Here is a 20559-nt window from a genome sequence, read left to right as displayed (position 1 = left end):
CAGTTACGTCTAATCAAACGTCGCGTCCGTTAGAGGTTTGCGTAGGGGTTGTCTTGGTAACGGTGCACCCATTAATGACCGCGTCCGTTTTTACTATTATGCCCCTAACGTGCTTATAAATACTTCCCTTCTCTTTCTTTGCTTCGTTTCTGCGATTTTTCAAATTTTCTTCTTCTCATCCGTCCGTGGAGCACCCCTTGTTTGAAGGCTTTATCTTCCTCTACCTTACTTCCAGATAAAGGTTAGTCCTTTCTTTACGACGTGCTTTCTGTTTGCATGCTTTTATTCTTTAGATAGAGAGAAGTTGATTCGTAGGCTCTGATTCCGTATTCTCCTTAGAGACCATGTTTTTTATTTTCTTTTCTTTTTCCTTTGTAGGTTTCACTCACCTTTTTAGGAAAAGAAATGTCTTCCGTAGAAATTCTTGCTCAGTGGGTCGATGTCACAGTCTTAGGAGAGGAACCTCTGGTTGACATTGATTTTATTACTGACCTTCGCACTCTGCACCTCTGATGAGGATGAGCCAAAGTATGAACTGGTTGCCCGGGTCCGGAAGACCGGGTTTGCTTTGGGAGGGCTACTGAGATGGCCCCTCATTTCTTCTTTATGTATGAGAGCATGATTACCCGTTTGGGTGTTTTCCTTCTATTTTCTGATTTCGAAATTACTGTTTTACGTCACTATCATGTTGCACCTACCCAACTTCACCCCAATTCCTGGGATTTTCTGAAAATCTACCAGTTTATCAGCCATGCTTTAGACTTTTCGACTTCTTTGAGGATTTTCTTCTTTCTTTTCCACATGACCAAGCCCTTCAGTGGGCAAAATAACAAGCAACAATGGGTGTCTTTCCAAGCTATACAAGGTCGGAGAGTTTTCACCATCTTTGATGAATCCTTCCATGACTTCAAAAATTATTTTTTCAAAGTTCAAGGCGTAGAGGGTCACCACCCCTTTTTCTTGGATGAGAATTCTTCCCCTCGCTTTCCCTTGTACTGGTTAGAGGCTTTCCCCTGTGAGAAATATGGTTTGGAGGATCTGGATGAGGTGGAGGCAGCCATTGTAGGGTTCCTCCGAGAAGTATGGGGGAGGGCCCCATATCTGGATACCAAAAATTTTCTCCAGGGGTCGTCGTCTTTTGTCCAGACATAACTAGGTAGTTTTTATCTACTTTTTTTCCGACTTGTTTCTACCGACTTGAAGTTTACCGACTTGTTTTACTAATTGTTTTCTTTTACAGAGATGGCGAGGAAGAATTCCAATGAGTCTTACCAGAGAGTCCAGGAGGCCAAGGCGAGGTCTCGCGCCAGAACCGGTGGTGCCAGAGTAACAAGCTCTCCTCTTCCTCTTCCTCCCCATTCTTCCCGAAATTTGGGGACTCCTTCTCAATCCATTGTTATCTCCGCTTCGGCTTCTTCTCAGCCGTTCCCTCCTCCCCGACCTTTTCCTGAGCCAAAGAAGAAGAAGCGCAAGGCTTTATAGTCTGGATCTTCTTTTGAAGGTGAGGCTAAGGTGGATGCTCCTGCATTTATCCGAAAATTCATCTATCCCCATACCCGTATAGGTATGGATGATGTTTCTATTCGGAACCACCTCACTATTCTGGCTGAGGAGAGCATCAGGGCGGCGGAGATTTGTGCCAAGTTCCTTGATATTTTTGAGAAGACTCCTCTTAGCTCTCTGGGTTCAACCTCTAAGGTTGAAGAGTTGGAGGGAAGGCTTCTCATATATCAGGAACATGAGAAGGAGTTGAAGAAGGAGGTTGCCAAATTGAAGGAGGAGAGGGATGGCCTCCAAGAGAAGGAGAGCAAGTTACAAGCCTTATGTAATATGGAGGAGGGCTTGAGAAAGAAGGCGCAGGAGAGTTATCAGAATTTATTTGAGAAACTTGTGGCTGTAAGGAGGGATTTGTTGAACTCTCGGACTGCCTATGTCGAGTTGGAGGACTCTATTGCTGAGGGGGCCGAGGAGGCCTGGAGGATTTTTAAGGAGCAGGTCGGAGTTCTTGCTCCCGACCTGGATCTCTCTCCTTTGGATCCTGACAAGGTCGTTATTGATGGTGCCATAGTTTATCCCCCAGCTCCCGAGGTCGTCACCGAGTCAGATTTGAAGACTCGGGGGCAGAGAATCATTGAGTCCCCACCTCGTCAAAAGGATGTTCCGAGTTCCTCCAGACCTCTCAGCACCTCTTCTCCGACTCCTATGGACACTTCTCTCCCTGGTCCTGATGGCGCTCCGACTTCTCTTCCCGACTCTGGTGGTGATCCGACTACTCCCTTTGGTCCTGGTGGTGATGCTCTTTAAGAATTTATTTGTTGGCTATATAGGGGCCCGGCCTGTGGGTCCCCCCTTTTTAAACTCTTTATATTTGTGGCGGTGGTGTGTCGACATTGGCCTTTTATGGCCGTAAACAAAAAAGAATATTTATAATTACCCTTTTTTGGATAAGGGTTATTTTAACAAAAATACCCTTTTTGGTATAAGGGTTTCAGCTACCTTTTTGTGTGCATGCTTTTCTGATTTTGGTTTTTCGAAGTCCCTTTGATCTTTTCTGAAAACCTTTTCTTTGACTTGTCTGTCTTTCTGAGCCTTTTCGCTTTTAAGGACTTTAGGACAGCTTTTAAGCTTTTTCTAGGTTTTTCGATCCCTTTTTGCTATTCCTTATACTCAACTTTGTTTTATTGAGTTTTTATGACTTAGGTTATTTTTGCGATGCGTTTTCTTTTCTACTCGGTTTTTCATTTCGACTTATGAGTCGGGATGTTTCCGAGTTTTTCACGATCAACTTTTATAACCTCTTTACACCGACTTGTACCTCGTCGTTTTATCCTGACGACCATCTAGGTCGGTTCATGGGATTTTCACGTTTTGTCGAGCTTAAGTCGGCGCGTTTCGTAGAAAAGTAAACGAGAAGAAATTTATAAGAGATATTGTAAAAAAGACCTTTATTTATTTGGGGAGGTACTTTTACGGCTACTAAGGGTTTAATGATCTATTCCCCCCTTAGCCTCCACTATGATACCTCGTTAAAAACCCTTCTTCAGAAAAAAAAACCCTTTAATTTTTGGGAAAAAAATCATGAAGTTGGGAAAAGAGTACATCAGGGAGTAGAGTTCACTTTTAGCTATAGTACCTTTTCATGTTACAAGCATGCCACGACCTTGGTAGCTCGGTGCCGTTTAAGTCGGTCACCTTGTAATAACTTTTTCCTAAGACCTCATTAACTTTGTAGGGTCCTTTCCAATTGGCAGCGAGTTTTTCTTCCCCCGATTTGTTGACTCCTATGTCGTTTCTGATTAAGACCAGATCACTTAGTGCGAAACTTCTTCGAATGACTTTCTTGTTGTATCTGGTAGCCATCCTTTGCTTCAGCGCTGCTTCTTTTATCTGGGCTTGTTCTCGGATTTCGGGGAGCAACTCGAGCTCCTCTTTGTGCCCCTATATGTTTTCGATTTCATCATGGAGAATCACTCTTGGGCTTTGCTCACTGATTTCCACTGGTATCATAGCTTCTATCCCATAGACAAGTCGGAAGGGTGTTTCTCCAGTTGCAGATTGGGGTGTCGTCTGATAAGCCCACAACACTTGGGGGAGCTCCTCTGTCCAAGCTCCTTTTGCATCTTGTAGTCTTTTCTTTAGCCCTGCCAGTATGACTTTGTTGGCTGCCTCGGCTTGTCCATTTGCTTGTGGGTGTTCCACCGAGGTGAACTGGTGTTTGATTTTCATACTGGCCACTAGGCTTCTGAAGGTGGAAGCGGTGAACTGGGTTCCATTATCTATGGTAATGGAGTGAGGTATCCCATACCTTGTGATGATATTTTTGTAGAGGAACCTCCGACTTCTTTGGGCAGTGATGGTGGCCAATGGTTCTGCTTCTATCCACTTTGTGAAGTAGTCTATTCCCACAATTAAGTATTTGACTTGTCCTGGCGCCTGGGGAAAAGGACCTAACAAATTCATTCCCCATTTTGCGAAGGGCCATGGAGAAGTTATACTAATGAGCTCCTCGGGGGGAGCCACGTGGAAATTTGCATGCATTTGGCAAGGTTGGCATTTTTTCACAAATTCTGTGGCATTTTTCTACAAGGTCGGCCAGTAGAATCCAGCTCGGATTACTTTTCTGGCTAGCGACCTGGCTCCGAGATGGTTTCCGCAGATCCCATTGTGGACCTCTTCTAGCACTTCGGTGGTCCTTGAGGTCGGTACGCACTTCAACAATGGTGCTGATATTCCTCTTTTATAAAGGATATTTTTCACCAGAGTGTAATATTGTGCTTCCCTCCGGATTTTCTTGGCCTCTTTTTCCTCTTTGGGGAGGATGTCGAATTTTAGGTATTCGACCAGAGGATTCATCCATCCGAGATTTAGCCCGGATACCTCAAGGACGTCTTGTTTGCCCTCTGCTTTTACTACAGAGGGCTCTTGGAGAGTTTCCTGGATCAGGCTTCTATTATTCCCTCCTGGCTTAGTACTCGCTAACTTGGAGAGGGCGTCTGCTCTGCTATTGAGATCCCGAGTTATATGCTTAACTTCGGTTTCGGCAAAGCGCCCGAGGTATTCCAGAGTTTTTTCCAGGTATCTCTTCATGTTTGGGTCTTTGGCCTGATACTCTCCATTTATCTGGGAGGTCACCACCTGAGAGTCACTGTATATCATCACTTTTGTCGCACCGACTTCTTCGGCCAGCTTCAGTCCTGCAATCAGGGCTTCATATTCTGCCTGATTATTTGAAGCTAGGAATTCAAATTTGAGGGATACCTCTATTTGAGTTCCCCTTTCGTCGGCCAGTATTATACATGCACCGCTTCCTGTCTTGTTTGAGGATCCATCTACATAAAGTTCCCATGTAGTTGGCTTTTCCTCTTGATCTCCCGCGTATTCTGCTATGAAGTCGGTGAGGCATTGGACTTTGATTGCTGTTTGAGTTTCATATTTCAAGTCGAACTCGGAGAGCTCTATTGCCCATTGAACCATTCTCCCCGCAACATCCGTCTTTTGGAGGATTTGCTTCATGGGTTGGTTCGTCCGGACTTTTATTGTATGTGCTTGAAAGTAAGTCCGTAGCCTTCGTGAGGCTATTACTAAGGAGTAGGCAAACTTCTCTAGTTTGTGGTACCTTAGCTCAGGGCCCTATAGAACTTTGCTGATGAAGTAAACTGGATGCTGTCCGACCTCGTCCTCCCTTATCAGGGCTGATGCGACAGCTTTGTCTACTACGGACAAATAAAGGACGAGGTCCTCCCCGACTAGAGGTCGGGTTAGTATTGGTGGTTGGCTCAAGAATCTTTTGAACTCCTGGAACGCTCCTTCACATTCTGGAGTCCATTCGAACTGGCATCCCTTTCTTAATAAAGAAAACAGTGGAAGGGATTTTAGTGCCGATCCTGCCAAAAATCTAGAGAGGGCTGCGAGTCGGCCATTCAGTTGCTCAACCTCTCTTAAGCAAGTCAGGCTCTTCATTTCTAGGATAGCTTTACACTTATCGGAATTTGCTTCAATCCCTCTCTGTGTTAGCATGAATCCTAGGAATTTTCCGGCCTCCACCGCGAAGGTACACTTTGCGGGATTTAGCCTCATCCCGTGTAACCTTATGGTGTCGAATACTTGCGAGAGGTCGGCTTCTTCCTTGGTTTTTACTAGCATGTCCTCTACGTAGACTTCCATTAAGCTCCCAAGGTGGGAAGTAAACACCTTGTTCATCAGCCTTTGATATGTGGCCCCTGCATTTTTTAATCAAAATGGCATGACCACGTAGCAAAAATTTGCTCTGGGCGTGATGAATGATGTTTTCTCCTGGTCTGGCTCATACATTGGGATTTGGTTATATCCCGAGTAAGCATCCATGAACGACAAGTATTGATATCCCGAGCTAGAATCTACTAGGGTATCAATACTCGGGAGTGGATAAGGGTCTTTGGAACATGCCTTATTTAAGTCGGTGTAGTCAACACACATCCTCCATTTGCCGTTTTGCTTCTTGACTAGCACTACATTTGCTAGCCATGTTGGATATTTAACTTCTCTAATGAAGCCGGCTTCTAGGAGTGCCTGAACTTGCTCTTCCACCACCAGGGCTCGTTCCGAGCCGAGCTTGCGCCTTCTCTGTTGTACAGGTCGGGATCCCGGATGTACCGAGAGTTTGTGGGACATGAGCTCGGGGTCTATCCCGGGCATGTCGGAAGCCTTCCAGGCAAAGAGGTCGGAGTTGTTTCTTAGGAGCTTAGTCAACCCTTGCTTCAGGGTTTTCCCTAGGTTGGCTCCTATGCTGGTATTCTTCCCTTCCTCTTCGCCGACCTGTATTTCTTCAGTTTTTCCTCCTGGCTGTAGTCGTAGCTCTTCTTTGGCCCTTGCACCACCGAGCTCTATGGTGTGAACCTCTTTGCTTTTTCCCCTCAGGTTCAGGCTTTCGTTGTAGCACTTTCTTGCCAACTTCTGGTCTCCCTGCACTGTTGCTATTCCCGCAGGTGTCAGAAATTTCATGCAAAGATGGGGGGTAGACATCACTGCTCCGAGTCGATTCAGGGTAGTTCTGCCGATTAAGGCATTGTATGCTGACCCCACGTCGATGACTATAAAGTCTATGCTCAGAGTTTTGGACTTTTCCCCCTTTCCAAAGGTAGTGTGGAGGGGTAGAAATCCCAGTGGTTTTATTGGCGTGTCGCCTAGCCCATACAGGGTGTCGGGGTAGGCTCTCAACTCCTTTTCATCCAGCCCCAATTTGTCAAACGCGGGCTTGAAAAGGATATCCGCTGAGCTTCCTTAATCCACTAGGGTTCTGTGGAGATGGGCATTAGCTAGGATCATAGTTATTACCACTGGATCATCGTGCCCAAGGATTACTCCTTGCCCATCTTCTTTTGTAAATGAGATGGTGGGGAGGTCGGACGATTCATTTCCGACCTGGTAGACTCGTTTGAGGTGTCTTTTGCGAGCGGACTTGGTGAGTCCCCCTCCCGCGAATCCTCCTGAGATCATATGTATATGTCTCTCCGGAGTCTGCGGTGGTGGGTCTCTTCTATCTGCGTCGTCTCGCTTTCTTTTCCCATGATTGTCCGACCTTTCTATGAGATATCTGTCAAGTCGGCCTTCTCTGGCCAGCTTTTCTTCACATTTTTAAGGTCGTAACAGTCATTTATTGAGTGACCATATATTTTATGGTACTCACAGTAGTCGTTGCGACTCCCCCCTTTTTTATTTTTAATGGGCCTGGGAGGCGGCAGCCTTTCAGTATTGCAAATTTCTCTGTATACGTCCACTATAGAAACCTTTAGAGGAGTATAAGAGTGAAATTTTCTGGGTCTGTCAGGACTGAGGTCTTCTTTCTTCTTGGGCTCCCTTTCTCTCTCTTTTATTGAGGGAAGGTGCCCAGGTCGCCAGCTCGACTCTCTCAGCCTGGCCTTTTCCTCCATGTTGATGTACTTTTCAGCTCTTTCTTGTACATCACTCAGGGAGGTTGGGTGCCTTTTTGATATGGACTGTGAGAAGGAACCTTCTCTAAGTCCATTTACTAGCCCCATAATAACTGCCTCGGTAGGCAGGTCTTGAATCTCTAAGCATGCTTTGTTGAACCTTTCCATATAATCTCGTAGAGGTTCTCCGACCTCCTGCTTTATTCCCAGGAGGCTCGGTGCATGCTTTACTTTATCTTTCTGAATGGAGAACCTCATCAGAAACTTCCTCGAGAGGTCCTCGAAGCTGGTGACCAATCTTGGAGGGAGACTATCGAACCACTTCATCGCTGCTTTCGATAAGGTGGTCGGGAAAGCTTTGCAGCGTGTTGCATCAGAAGCATCAGCTAGATACATCCGACTTTTAAAGTTGCTTAGATGATGCTTTGGATCGGTGGTTCCGTCATAGAGGTCCATATCGGGGCTCTTAAAGTTTTTTGGAACTTTTGCCCTCATTATGTCCTCACTAAAAGGGTCCTCCCCTCCCGGGGGCGACTCTTCTCGATCTTCACGGGAGTTCCGACCTCTGAAGGAGGATTCTAACTTTAAGAGTTTTTTCTCTAACTCTTTTCGTCGATCCATCTCCTCTCTTAGGTGCTTTTCTATCTCCCTTTGTCGCTCCTGCTCCTGTTCTAGCTGTTCCAAGCGACTTTGGTGGATATGGACTAGCCCCATTAGTTCAGTTGTGTGGGGTGGTCCATCCTTTTCTGACTCACGCCCCTCCGAGGAATTTGTCTTCGGATTTTTAAATTCGGAGCTTCCTTCCCTGTGTTGGTCGTTGGTTTCCTGGTGGAGGGTCAGGTCTGCGTCGTGGTTTTCGGTATCCAGATTCTCTTGTTCGGAATCCGACGCCACATGACCATCTTCAGGGGATACATCCGCCATTACTGGCTGATCTCTCGGGTCCCCGGCAACGGCGCCAATGTTACGATGGGTAACCGGAGATTATTGGGTTGGATTAGTTTGGCTGGCCCAATCGTTGGAATGAGGGAGTATCCAAGCGGATTGATGATCCAAGGCCCCCGTCCGACTTCGGTATGAGAGAATGGGGGGTGGTACCTGCAAAGACACTCCGATACCAAAGTTAGCAAAGGGAGCAAAACAGGTCTAGAGAGTATTGGGCTTCTAAGATACCTGAGAAGTGTCAGTGTATTTATAGTGGTGAACCCATAACCACCGTTGGTGTAGTTCCGTTATTCATGGGGAATAACCATCCCTTTATCTTAGGGAGGTTGAGATATGACTCCAGGAAGTAGGTAGAGAGATTTTAGGGGTAGTTACCCATTTGAATGGGTGTGTATCTACCAGCTAATCTTCGTCCTGACTTCTTTAGAGCAAGTCGTGGTAGGAACCGACTTCGTGGGGTGAAGGTCGGTATAGAGCGAGGCTTAATCCTTTGGATTGGGCCTTTCGTTTGGACCTGGGCGTTATCATTGGGTCAGGGTATGAACAGTTACCAAAATTTTTTAATTTAGGGATTTACACTAATAATATATGATTTTAACTTTAAATCTAATACACAAATTAATAAAATCTCGTTATTTAGTGATTCTATAGCTTTTCATATTTAAAAATGACAAAAATATCTGCACCCGCAGAGATTACCTATGACAAAAGAGTTAATGGAGATCTGCAAAATTTTCATTAGAACAAAAATTAGCCCCTGCGAATAAATGGAGACACGGGCAGAAATTGAGATACATGTCGTGGAAATATATAAATTTTTTGCAAAAAAAATTTACCTAAATGCCATATATATATATATATATATATATATATATATATATATAAAATTTTGTACGTATATTAATTATGTTAAAATTATATTTGAATTATGTTTAATTTAATATATTTAGTTGAATTATATTAAATTTTATTATAATTATATTATTTTTTCTAAATTTAATATTCATAAATATACTATACGCGAAAATTCACTCCTCCTGCAAGGAAAACAAAGGAAGACTCTTGACGAAAATAAAATAGGAATAGAAGACATTTTACTAAATGGGTTGAGAGGACACCAGAAAAATCTCCGCCCCGTATAATCTCATCCCTACTTATATTGTAACGCTGATCAGGGAGACATGCATTGGAGTTCGTGCGGCGAATATCTTGTCCTAGCTCCATCTCCACATTTCTATCACGAGTTCTGTTTGATTTAAAAAAATATTTGTAATCCATTTCTTGAAAAACACAATAAATTATTCGGGCTTTAAAATAAAAAAATAAAAAAAGATTTTTTTATAATAAAATTAAAACATTTATTTTCCCAAATAAATTATCAGACTTTAAATTTTAAAATACATTTTTTTTAAATTTCAACAAGTCCGTCGCACCCACCAGCGAACCTTATTATTTTTTGTAAGATTCTCTGCACTCCCAGTGAACTTTTATACTTTTATAGAGTTCGCTGTATCATCCGACAAACTTCACTAGGCATCTTCATATATATCAAATTGAGTCAAAAGAAAAGTTGGAAAGTTAATAGTGACAACCATTATTTGTGTATTTTTAGAGAAGATGATAATGGTTACAATACTGTTGAAAACGATGATAATGGTTTAAAAATTTGAATTTCGTTCCTAGCCAATTTTTTTTATGGAGGATTTGGATGAAATTCGTCAGGGTGCGACAAACTCTATAAAATTATAGTCCATTCCGAAAAAATTAAAGTCCCTTTAATTTTGTTTGGGAAATAATAATTTTTTTTAATTTATAATAGAAAAAAAAAACAAAGTTAAGAAAACAACATAAAAGTCCGTTTAGCTATTCATTCCAAAGTCAAACCATTTCAAATATACTAGATTCTTCATGTGTTATTAATCACTTCTATGATAATGTAACCTAAATTTCATACTAACTACTAATAATAATTAGAATTCCACTTTTAAGTTGTATAAGAGAAATATTGGACAAACTAGTGTTTTTGTAACAGTCTCGATAGTCTCAAAAGAAACTTTTTTGAAAAAATGACAACGATTTCTTTGAACCAACATAAGAAGAACCAAAAAAAATAATAATAATAGAAGAAAAAAATGCAAGAAAATAGCACAAGTCAGCATCGAAAACAGCCAGAGGAGGAGGAGGAGAAAAGAAAGAATGAAGGAAGGAAAAGAGCACGCAGAACATGGGAGAAGAAGCTAAGGAAATCAAACTTGGTTGAAAAGAACTTATTTACCTAGTACTATTGTTTATATTATTAAAACAATAATATGTAACCCACCAATCCTATAGTTAAGTACATTAATGTTGTAACGAAATTGGTGTACCACATTCTAGGAATAAATACAGCTTTAGATAGTAGCATTTTACATCAAAGTGAAACAAAACATGGGCATAATATATTAATCATGATACACCAACGAAGAATTCATGAGCTTCACGATATCGCTCTAAAACAACATTATAGAGAGGGTGTATAGGTTCTAAAAGATTGGAGTAAGGGCCCAACACTGCCTTAGGTAGAGGTGGAGAATCTGGGTGCTTTGACCAGCTATACTGGCACAATGAAAGTCCACTCAAACAGTAACATGTGTGATAGTGGTCTCTGCGTTTACCTGGTTTGTCTCGAAGTCCACCATCTTGCTCCTTCGTTAAGGAAAGAATAGAATATTCAAGGGTCAAAAGCATGTAATAGAATGGAATATTATGATTCTGATATCCTAAATTAGGCAAAAGAAACCAGTGCAATTTTTTCTACGGATTTGAGCTAGTTGATTTTATGCAACTGATTCAACTGACATTTTTATTTGTGTCAAAGTTTGTAGCTAAAGAAATTTAAGTATCTATCCCTCGCTCATTTGTATACCGCAGATTAGGCATGCCAAGAAGTACATGAAATACCATGTTTAAAAGGGAAAAGGTACCTTACTGTTATATAACTTGAATCTTAGGGTGTCATGTATCATACAGCATAACCTTAAGGTGTGTGTGGTTCAAGTATTACTTTGTTATAAATATTCCATTCCCATGGGAATCAAAGATACCCAAGGGGAAGGTGGGAATTAAAATGATGGTATTTTGATTTCCCGGAATCAAACTTACTTAAAAATATATTTTCAAACTTTGAACCAAACATGAAAACATAATATTCTTATCTTAACATTCCTAGAAATTATTTATAATTCCTTCAACCACACACACCCTAAGGGTGATCAAATTTACCCAACGATTTCAAAGTCTTGAATGCAGATATGATATAAAGCTAAATATCTAACTTTTCAAGGTATCACCGAGGCATATTCACTCTTAGGAGAATGATACAAAATACCAAGTGAAAACAGAAACAGCAAATAAGACGCGGACCTGTGCGCATAGAAGAATATATTGCTGCAAGGCAATGCTGTGAAACAGTGGATCCTTTGCTCTCCAGTCATTAATGAAGTTATAACCTATATTCTTAAAATCAGCTGAACAGGATTCACTCATGCCTGCGAGAATATCGGAAGATACAGGTACTAAGAAGAAAATGAAATTTCATTATAGTAAGACTAAAACCATATACTTTGAAGTGAGCCAACCTTCATGCCAGAGATGGGATGCTGCATCACTGGAGGTTCCATGCAGACAGACTTTCTCCTCAGGTATGCCAGAAATATTTGAGACTTCGGCCATTTGTTTGTTAATAATAGAATATAATCTTTGTAATAGTGCAACAGCACCTCCCTGATTACTTTCAAATTTTAGTCCAACTATGTCACAGAAGACTCATGAAGTAAACAGAAAATTGTAATCACCTGCCAAAAGGAATAGCATCCGTCCACCAATTTGTTTGTTCTCCCCTGGAATCCACACTCCTTACCTTGCCGGAATACTGTCCATTCCTAATACAAAGCCGTGGAATATTATACCATTTAAAGTATGGGCAAGTTCAGAAGTAACTCTTACATGCTAATAATTGAAAGTCAGAAAGAAAGCAACAAATCTCTTACAACTAATCGAGGCAGATCCAAGCGATTAACCTCCCCAATCAAAATCATTGCAGCCAATCCACAAAAGGTGTACCTGATAAAGAAATAATCAATGTCTATAATGGCACATTACATTATTTGGAAAGTATATCACAAACAGAGTATGCCGAAACATACCCACCATGAGCCTCAGAACCTGGCTCACCAGCAATGCCACCCTCATAAGTTTGACAGCTGCAGAGAAACATCATAGACCATAGAAAATATATCAAGGAAATACACAATGAAATTATACAACTTTGTAGTTGACCATTGAACCAAACAAGAAGAAAACAATGCTTACAAATAATCACATTGTGGCTATTGGCGCTTTCAATAATTATAAGTGGCCAACCGGCTAACCTAAAGGCCCCAACTTAAGGCAACATAGTAAACTAATTACGGATCATAGAACAGACTGCATTAATTCCACTATGATTTCAACACTCACAAGTTGATCTCAAGGATAATCTATCAACAATCTAACCAATAAAAATGGAAAATAATAAATTTTATTCTACAAGCAAAAAACATACAGCCAGAATTGGCAACAGATTTCAAGTTACAGCTTCTTGAAACTAACCTTAGAATGTAGTCCCCAACATTCTGGGTCAGCTCTTCATCCAAAATGTTCAAAACACTTGCGACCTGAAACCAACAAGATTCTGTGTGTTATGAAATAGATGCGTATCGATAAAAGAAGTACCATAAAAAGTCTCCCTCCAACAATGAGGATAATAGAGTACAACAGTAATAAGATTAGTCTCCAAAAAAGTGCAATGTACGATTATATATACATACATCTATAGTTAAGCATATGTGGAACAGATAAAGAGATAACCAACTTACAGAAATGGCCGTGTAGCAAGCTCGAACATCAATTTCTCCTTCAACATGCATCCTGGATAAAGATTTGGGGATTAAACGACAATGGTGGACCAAATCATCTCTAAATGCGTAGTGTGTATTGCATAAGTTCTTATATATAAAACTCAAGCAATGATCACCAAATATAAGTAGAACCACAACCATCTATCATTAATCTGAAAGATAAGCAAGGCAACATACCTGAATCCGCCATTTGGTTGTTTCATCCGCCGTAGAAACCCATACAGTTTATCTCTGAGATAATATATTCAAAGAATTGTACCAATGAATTCCAGAAGTATGAAAACTATCATTACAACGTAACATCATGTATTGATTGACATAAACTGACACCTATTAATGGATGCTAAAGATTTATCACCACCCAAAGTAATAAGGGTATTGACAGCAGCATATGTTGTGGCAAGATGAGGCATCTGAGAAAGATTCAAGCATATGAATCATTATGTTATTTTAAAGTTTAAACAGTAAAAGAATACAAGGGAGAGATATAACAATAACTACAACAACCAACACCAGGGCTAGTTCTACTAGTCAGTAGACTACATGGACCCAATGCCATAGTATCCTATTATAAACTATATCTAAATTCAAAGCATTAAATCTAAATCTACTTGATTGTTTTCATTTTTAGTTTTCCTTGTTCTCCCTCTAGCCAATAAGCTATATCCATATTCAACTTAACAGGTTGCAAGTTGCAACTCAAGCACTACAACTAAGAGAATTTTTCTTTTAACAACCTGGTCAGTTATTTATCTACTTATCTATTCATTTACATAGGAGTTGGCAGGATGACACAATAAATTGCAGTTTAAGAGCAAGAGAAAGAGGAAAAGCTTAAAATTTGAACTCCATAAGACCATAGCTCAATGCTCAAGTAGAAAGGGAAAAAACAGAAAAAAGAAAAGAGAGAACAGATTATTTTTTATTAGCAGCTTGCCTGGCCTGGTCCCCCAGCAAAACCACCATTTGGATCCTGTTGATACACAAAGAACAAGAAACTAAAGTAATGAGCAGGGCAGCCAAGAGACCGAGTCTAAATATAAAGAACACAAAAGACAGCCAGAACATATCTCCGCTGTAAAAAAGGGCACGATAAGACTTAGCAACACACTAGGGCTCATTATCTCAACTTGACAGACATAAGCACAACATCTCTCTTTCTTGTCTCTCTGTTTAGGGTTGTTTTCTTTAGGCATGAACGCTTCTAAATAGTCACCATCTCCATGTTGGACAAGTGCCAGACACATTAGAGACAATTTAGTATACAATCTTCTACTTCTACTTTTTAATTCTTAGAACGAATTTGGACGGGTAAACTACAATATTTGTCTATAAACCTACTATTACTAATACTAACGTAACATCTAGAACCTTTTTTTGTTATTAATTTTCGAAAGAAAATAAAAACGAATACTAGCTCCTATAAACATTGTTTATTTGTTTTACTTAAAAATGTACCTTAATATTGTATTATGACTGCGATGTGTAATATGCAAATAATTTCAATGCACTACCAATGAAGAGCCAGGAAATTGCATATCCAAATGCTTCATAATCTCATTAGTTGCACAATTTTTTTATTTATTTAGCCAAAACAACTGATTGAATGAAAAATTCAAAACCTTGCAGCGGTTGAGAAACTCGACAGTGTTGTCTTGGAGTTCATCGCCGATGGATTCTCCCAACAAAGCAATCGAGTGAATGATCCAGTAACAAAGCCATGGCCGACTACACAAAACAAGTTTTCAAACTTAACAAAAATTAATATATATATATATATATACAGAGAGAGAGAGAGAGAGAGAGAGAGACTTGGCATCAAGAACGGAAAAGTTGGGACCGAGATGGCGAAGGCCTTTGGTGAGAAACTCGATGTGCTTATCGCGCTGCAGCTCCAACCTATCATATCATATAACCGGTTAAACAGAATTGGGAGAATGATTAGAGAAAACAGAGAATAATTAAGAGGATTAAGTGAGTGAGTGAGTTAGTTACATGAGTGATTGGGCGTTGGGAGGGATCGTCGCGAAGAGCTGGTAAATCTGGAACACTTGCGACTCAACCATCCACTGGTCACGCTGGCTCACTGTTGGACTCGATGATGTCATTTCATCCATCTTCACATGCACGGTAACGGTTCGTCACAGGCTCGCAGCTCCTGTTTTCACATTATTTATTCAGAAAGATTGAGACATAGGGTGTAGTACGGTTAAATGAAAGGGAGGATGAATCTGGAACATTGCACTTTAGGACTAGGTAGCATAGTTATCAGAACCGGTAATTGACCTGGTCATACAACCGGGTCACCGGGATACTAATTCAACCGGTGGATCATTTATTCAACCCGGTTGACCCAGTCATAATTAAATAAATATATAGAACTATAAAAATAAAATTAAAATTAAAAATTAAAATGCATATCTTCACAAATATATTAATAAAAATCAAGTATCAATTTAGACATAATTAATGATGCAAAAAAAGATAATAAATTAGTCACTAATACAAAATACTTTCTCAATTTAAATGAACAAGAGAAAACAAAAGATAACACAATCGGTTAATCAAATCCAATGAGTGATCATAAAGTTGACATCTATATCTTCATAGGACAAATTTGGAGATTGACCAACATTTTCCTCATTTTGATTTGCATCTATGTCTTCCATAGCATTGTTTCTGATGGTGTTTGTGATGAAGACATTTTTAAAATTCTAACAAAAAAAACCAAAAGATTTACCACAACAAAAGATTTAATTAAGTGATTATTTAATTAAGACAGCAAGTCAGCAATAAATTTAAAGTTCAGTGATGATAATCAGCAACAATTCAACTGAGCGATGTTTTTCAGCAGCAAAAAAAATTAACTCAGTGATATATTCAGCAACAAATTCAAGTCACATCAACAAATTCAGCTCATTGATAATTTTCAATAATAAATTCAACTATGATCATTTTCAGCAACAAAAACTTTACCTCCAAATATGATTTACAACAATAAAAAATTTAGCTAAATCATTATTTCAATAACACGGCAACAAATTCAACAACCAATGATTTAGCTAAGTGATTATTTAAACAAAACAACAACAAATTCAACTCGGTGATGTCCAATTATCCAGCAACAAATTAAATTGCTAAGTGATATGTTCAGCAACAAATTCCACTTACAACAACAAATTCAGCTTATTGATAATTTTCAACAACAAATTCATCTATAATAATTTCCAGCAACAAAATCTTTACCTCCAAATATGATTTAAAGCAACAAAAAAAATTTAACTAAGTCTTGGAACCAAGGTTTTGAAAACCGGACCGGTCATCGAACCGTTCTAGTCACTAGTTCACTAGTTTACTGGTCCAACCGGTCCAACCAGTGATTCAACTGAAAAAACCGTTTTAGAATAAAATAATAAATAAATTATAAATAAACATCCTAAAATATAATTATAGTATAATATAAATCTTAAAATATCTTCGAAATTTAAAACACTACATAAAATATCATCAACCTAATCCATATGATCTTATCAAAATACAAACTCAAAAATTAAATAGTAAAGAAACATATCTAAATATTAAATCCCAACATCATGATTTATCAATCATCAAAATCCACAAGAACTTGTTGCAAATTTGCTTCGGTGGATTAGGATTAGGATTAGCAGCATCATTCGAAATTAATAAAAGTTTTATTAATCTCTATTTGATTAATACTATTATCCATAACTGAAAATAATAAAAGTTTTATTAATTAAAACAAAATTAAAGACCAGCCACAGCACAATGAAAAATCAAAAAATTATCAACATGACCATATCTAAATTCTGCCACCAACATTCAGCAACAAACAAAGCCAGCAAAACCAGCAATAATTAGGAGCCAGCAACTACAAATCAAAGCAAAACCAGCAACTACAAAACAAAGAAGTATCCATAACCAGATACAAAATTAAAGACTAGCCATAGCACATTGAAAAATCAAAAAATTATCAACATGAGCATATCTAAATTCTGCCACCAACATTCAGCAACAAACAAAGAAATAAAAACAGCAGGACATTCAGCAGCAAAAACACCATTACCAACAGCATTCAGCATTCAGCAACAAAAATTATCATTCAGCAACAAACAGGGCATTCAACAACAAAAATTAGCATTCAACAACAAAGTGTGATCTTATCAAAATACAATCTCAAAAGTTAAATAGTAAAAAGAAATATCTAAATATTAAAAACCAACATGAAGATTTATCAATCATCAAAATCCATAAATTAGAACCTTGTGACTGACTATTATTCGAACTAGGTGGATTAGGATTAGCAGAATCATTTGAATTAGGAGGATTGGCAGACGAATTATTACTCAAACAGGCATTATAAGCAACTGCTTCTTGATTATAACTAAATTCAATAAATCATAATCCAAATTAAAAACAGCAACAGAACGGCTAGAAATCCAATAATCATCCATAAGACTATAGAACAAAATCAGTAACAAATCCATTACTCAATTTCAGAAACAAATCCATTACTCAATTTCAGAATCAGTAACAAATCAGTAACAAAAGCACATATTAGAACAGAATCAGTAACATATCAGAAATCAATCACTAACTTCAGAGTTCATATTCACAAATCCCTAATCTCAGAAATTGCATATTTGAGTAATTTGAAATTTCAGAGTTCAGACCACTAACCTTGACTGAGAAATTATAAAAGCTAGAAATTATAAAACCAATCAGAAATATGGTTAAAGCATTTCATCAAACATGTTGAGTGCGGTAAAATTAAAATGAAATAAGAGAATCCAAAGCTTAATTTCAATGTGATAGAGAAGAGAACAAAACTATTGTAACTTTAATTTAATCTATGAAAAAATCCAAACCACTACCAAATCAAATAATTACGTATTGTAGTAGAAATCAGAAGTTGCAGAGTTTGAAGAAGAGTATTGGTGTTGTCTGTTGTGTGAGTGTATTGTCTGGTGGCTGGTTTAGGGAACTCACGGCGGGGACAACAGAGAGCAGTTCGACGAGTGGAGCACGCGGGTTGGTCGCAGAGTTTGAAGCAGAGCAACGTGGCTTCCAGACGAACGCGAACGGTGAACGACGAGCGAACGCGAACGGCGAAGAACGCGAACGAAGACGCGAACGTGAACGGCAAACAAACGGCGACGGAAGCGTGGCTGAGCAGACAAAGACGACGGACGCCGAGCTCGAGGAAGCAACCGCGATCGGTGACAGCGAACAGGGGTTGAAGACTTCGAGCACGAGGGAAGCTAGATGACGGATGGCGAGCTTTGAGTGCGACGGACGGCAGCAGTATGCCCCTCCTTGTGGCGGTGGTGTAGGCTTACAGTGCTAGGGTTTTGTGATTTCTCTGACTGAAAGAAAGAAAGGGAGAACGGGAGAAAGAAACGAAGGAGCTTCCCATTTTGTGTAAACCGGCCGGGTTCCGGTTCGGTCTGACCGGCCGGTTCAATGGTTTTTAGACGGTTTTTTTATTGTCGGTTATATGCCTGACCGGACCGTTAATACTGCCGGTTCGCGGTTAAACCGGTCCGACCGGTCGGTCCGGTCTGGTTTTCAGAACATTGCTTGGAACAGAGAACATAACATTTTGCCGTATTAAGCGAACCGGATCCTCTACAGTATGAAGTTGCTTCTGATCAGAAGCTTCGTATTTATTGAGTTATCTTTAACTAAATCATTATTTCAGCAACAAATTCAAGGTATAGTGATGATTTACAGCAATGAAATTGAAAAAAAATAACAGGGCCAAAGGAAGCTCACCTCAGCACCTGCTCAGGGACAAAATGACAGCGAAGGAAGGAAGCTGACCAACTGAACTGACGGCCGAAGCAAGAAGATGACAACGACCACCACCTGAGGGACCAGATGCTGGTTCCGAATCTAGTTCTTCCGCTAGGGAAGCGAGCGCAGGATGGTGGCGACTGAGCTTGAGACTGTGAGGACTGAGAACACAGAGCGCGACGAGTGGCTGAGTCCAAAACGGTGAGTGCCAGGCCGAGAGAGAAGTGAGACACCGGAGACGAGAGTGGCGTGAGACGGTGAGAGAGGCGAGAGAGCTTGAGGGAGAGAGTGGCAAGAAAGAAACCAGAGCAGAGAGATGTTGGGGCTTCAGGGGTGGGTAGGGTCGTGGCTCATTCAGATTAGGGCATTCTGGGTTGGGGCGAGGAAACGACGCCGTTTCTATTTTTTTAAAAAAAAACATAAGCATATAAACATGTAGGGTCACCAGCAATGTTTTAAAAACCGGGCTGGACTGATCGGTTCGACCGGGTTAACTGGAAACCGGTCATTTGGTCGATCCGGTTGATGTCTAAAACCATGCTGCAAAAAACCGGTTAAAAAAGGTAAACCGACTAAACCGGCCGGGTTTTTAAAATATCCGATTCTCTAATCAACACTAAAACGGCGGCGTTTTGGTCCCAACAAAAAAAAAAAAAACAAAACAAACAACGCTCAACCCAGAATGAGAACACCCCTCCCCGGCTCCCCCTTCAATATTCCACAAACGCACAAAGCCTCAAATTGACCAACCCTAACCCTATCAGAGCAAAATCAACAAAGCTTTTCAACCACCATCATCCCCTACCACTCTCGGCGGTGACAACCAGTGATTGCCATCCTTTCTTCTCGAAGGTATTCTTTCCTCCTCGTGTCGTCAAGCCCGAGGGTGCCGTCAAGCCTGGACCTATCCTCCTCGTCGTTGTCAGAAGTTCGTCAAGCCCAGACCTGTCATCGTCATCGTTGAGCCCGAGGATGACGTCATTGCCGCCAAACTTTTCTGTTGCTCGATGTCGCGAACGTCTACTCAGCCCTGTTCTCCTCGCCATTGCAAACGTGCCTGTTCTCCTCACCATCGTTCAAGTGCCTCCAGAAGCTTCCTTCCTCCAATAACAAGTTCACCTACAACCGCAACAACCACACCTTTAACTTCCTCGTCAATAATGGCTTCAGTCGGTTCTTCTCTTTTTCTCTCTAGATCTGTTTTCCTCTTATTCAATTTTGTGTATATAGCATTTTTGCTTTGATGATTGTTAGCGTGAAATTCTCATTGTGTTTGAGTGATTTGAAATGCTGCATTGCCATTTTTCAGTTTACTATGTTGTTGCGGATGAATTTGTTGGAAGGTAAGTTCCTATTGCGTTTCTGGAGCGAGTGAAGGATGATTTTATTTCAAATATGGTGCCTCCGATAAGGCCAGTACTAATGCTGCTGCCAACAGCCTTAACAAGGAGTTT

At 40.2% G+C, this 20559-nt stretch overlaps 1 protein-coding gene across 2 annotated transcripts; it reads right to left on the bottom strand.

Annotated features, from left to right (window-relative positions):
- Window positions 1-10606: 10606 nt before the first annotated feature.
- On the bottom strand, window positions 10607-18700 carry ERA1 (Prenyltransferase family protein). 2 transcript variants are annotated; one of them, XM_088486564.1, is made up of 15 exons: window positions 18200-18700; window positions 15287-15449; window positions 15104-15190; window positions 14914-15019; window positions 14229-14264; window positions 13622-13704; window positions 13469-13522; window positions 13250-13301; window positions 12984-13048; window positions 12539-12595; window positions 12383-12455; window positions 12188-12274; window positions 11972-12116; window positions 11757-11881; window positions 10607-11039 (listed from the first exon to the last, which is right to left on the bottom strand). In XM_088486564.1, exons 2-15 carry the CDS (start codon window positions 15406-15408, stop codon window positions 10800-10802), a joined length of 1332 nt encoding a protein of 443 aa, XP_088342690.1. In that variant the 5' UTR covers window positions 15409-15449; window positions 18200-18700; the 3' UTR covers window positions 10607-10799. The 2 variants fall into 2 exon arrangements, with proteins under 2 accessions (XP_088342690.1, XP_088342691.1); XM_088486565.1 differs by having other exon boundaries at window positions 18299-18700.
- Between the last annotated feature and the right edge of the window lie 1859 nt (window positions 18701-20559).

Source organism: Arachis ipaensis, chromosome B5, assembly GCF_059453495.1.
Source record: "Arachis ipaensis isolate K30076 ecotype BB chromosome B5, ASM5945349v1, whole genome shotgun sequence".
In the NCBI taxonomy this organism is placed as follows: domain Eukaryota; kingdom Viridiplantae; phylum Streptophyta; class Magnoliopsida; order Fabales; family Fabaceae; genus Arachis; species Arachis ipaensis.
Note: the sequence above shows the minus strand (reverse complement) of the source record. Positions and strands in the feature narration are given on the sequence as shown.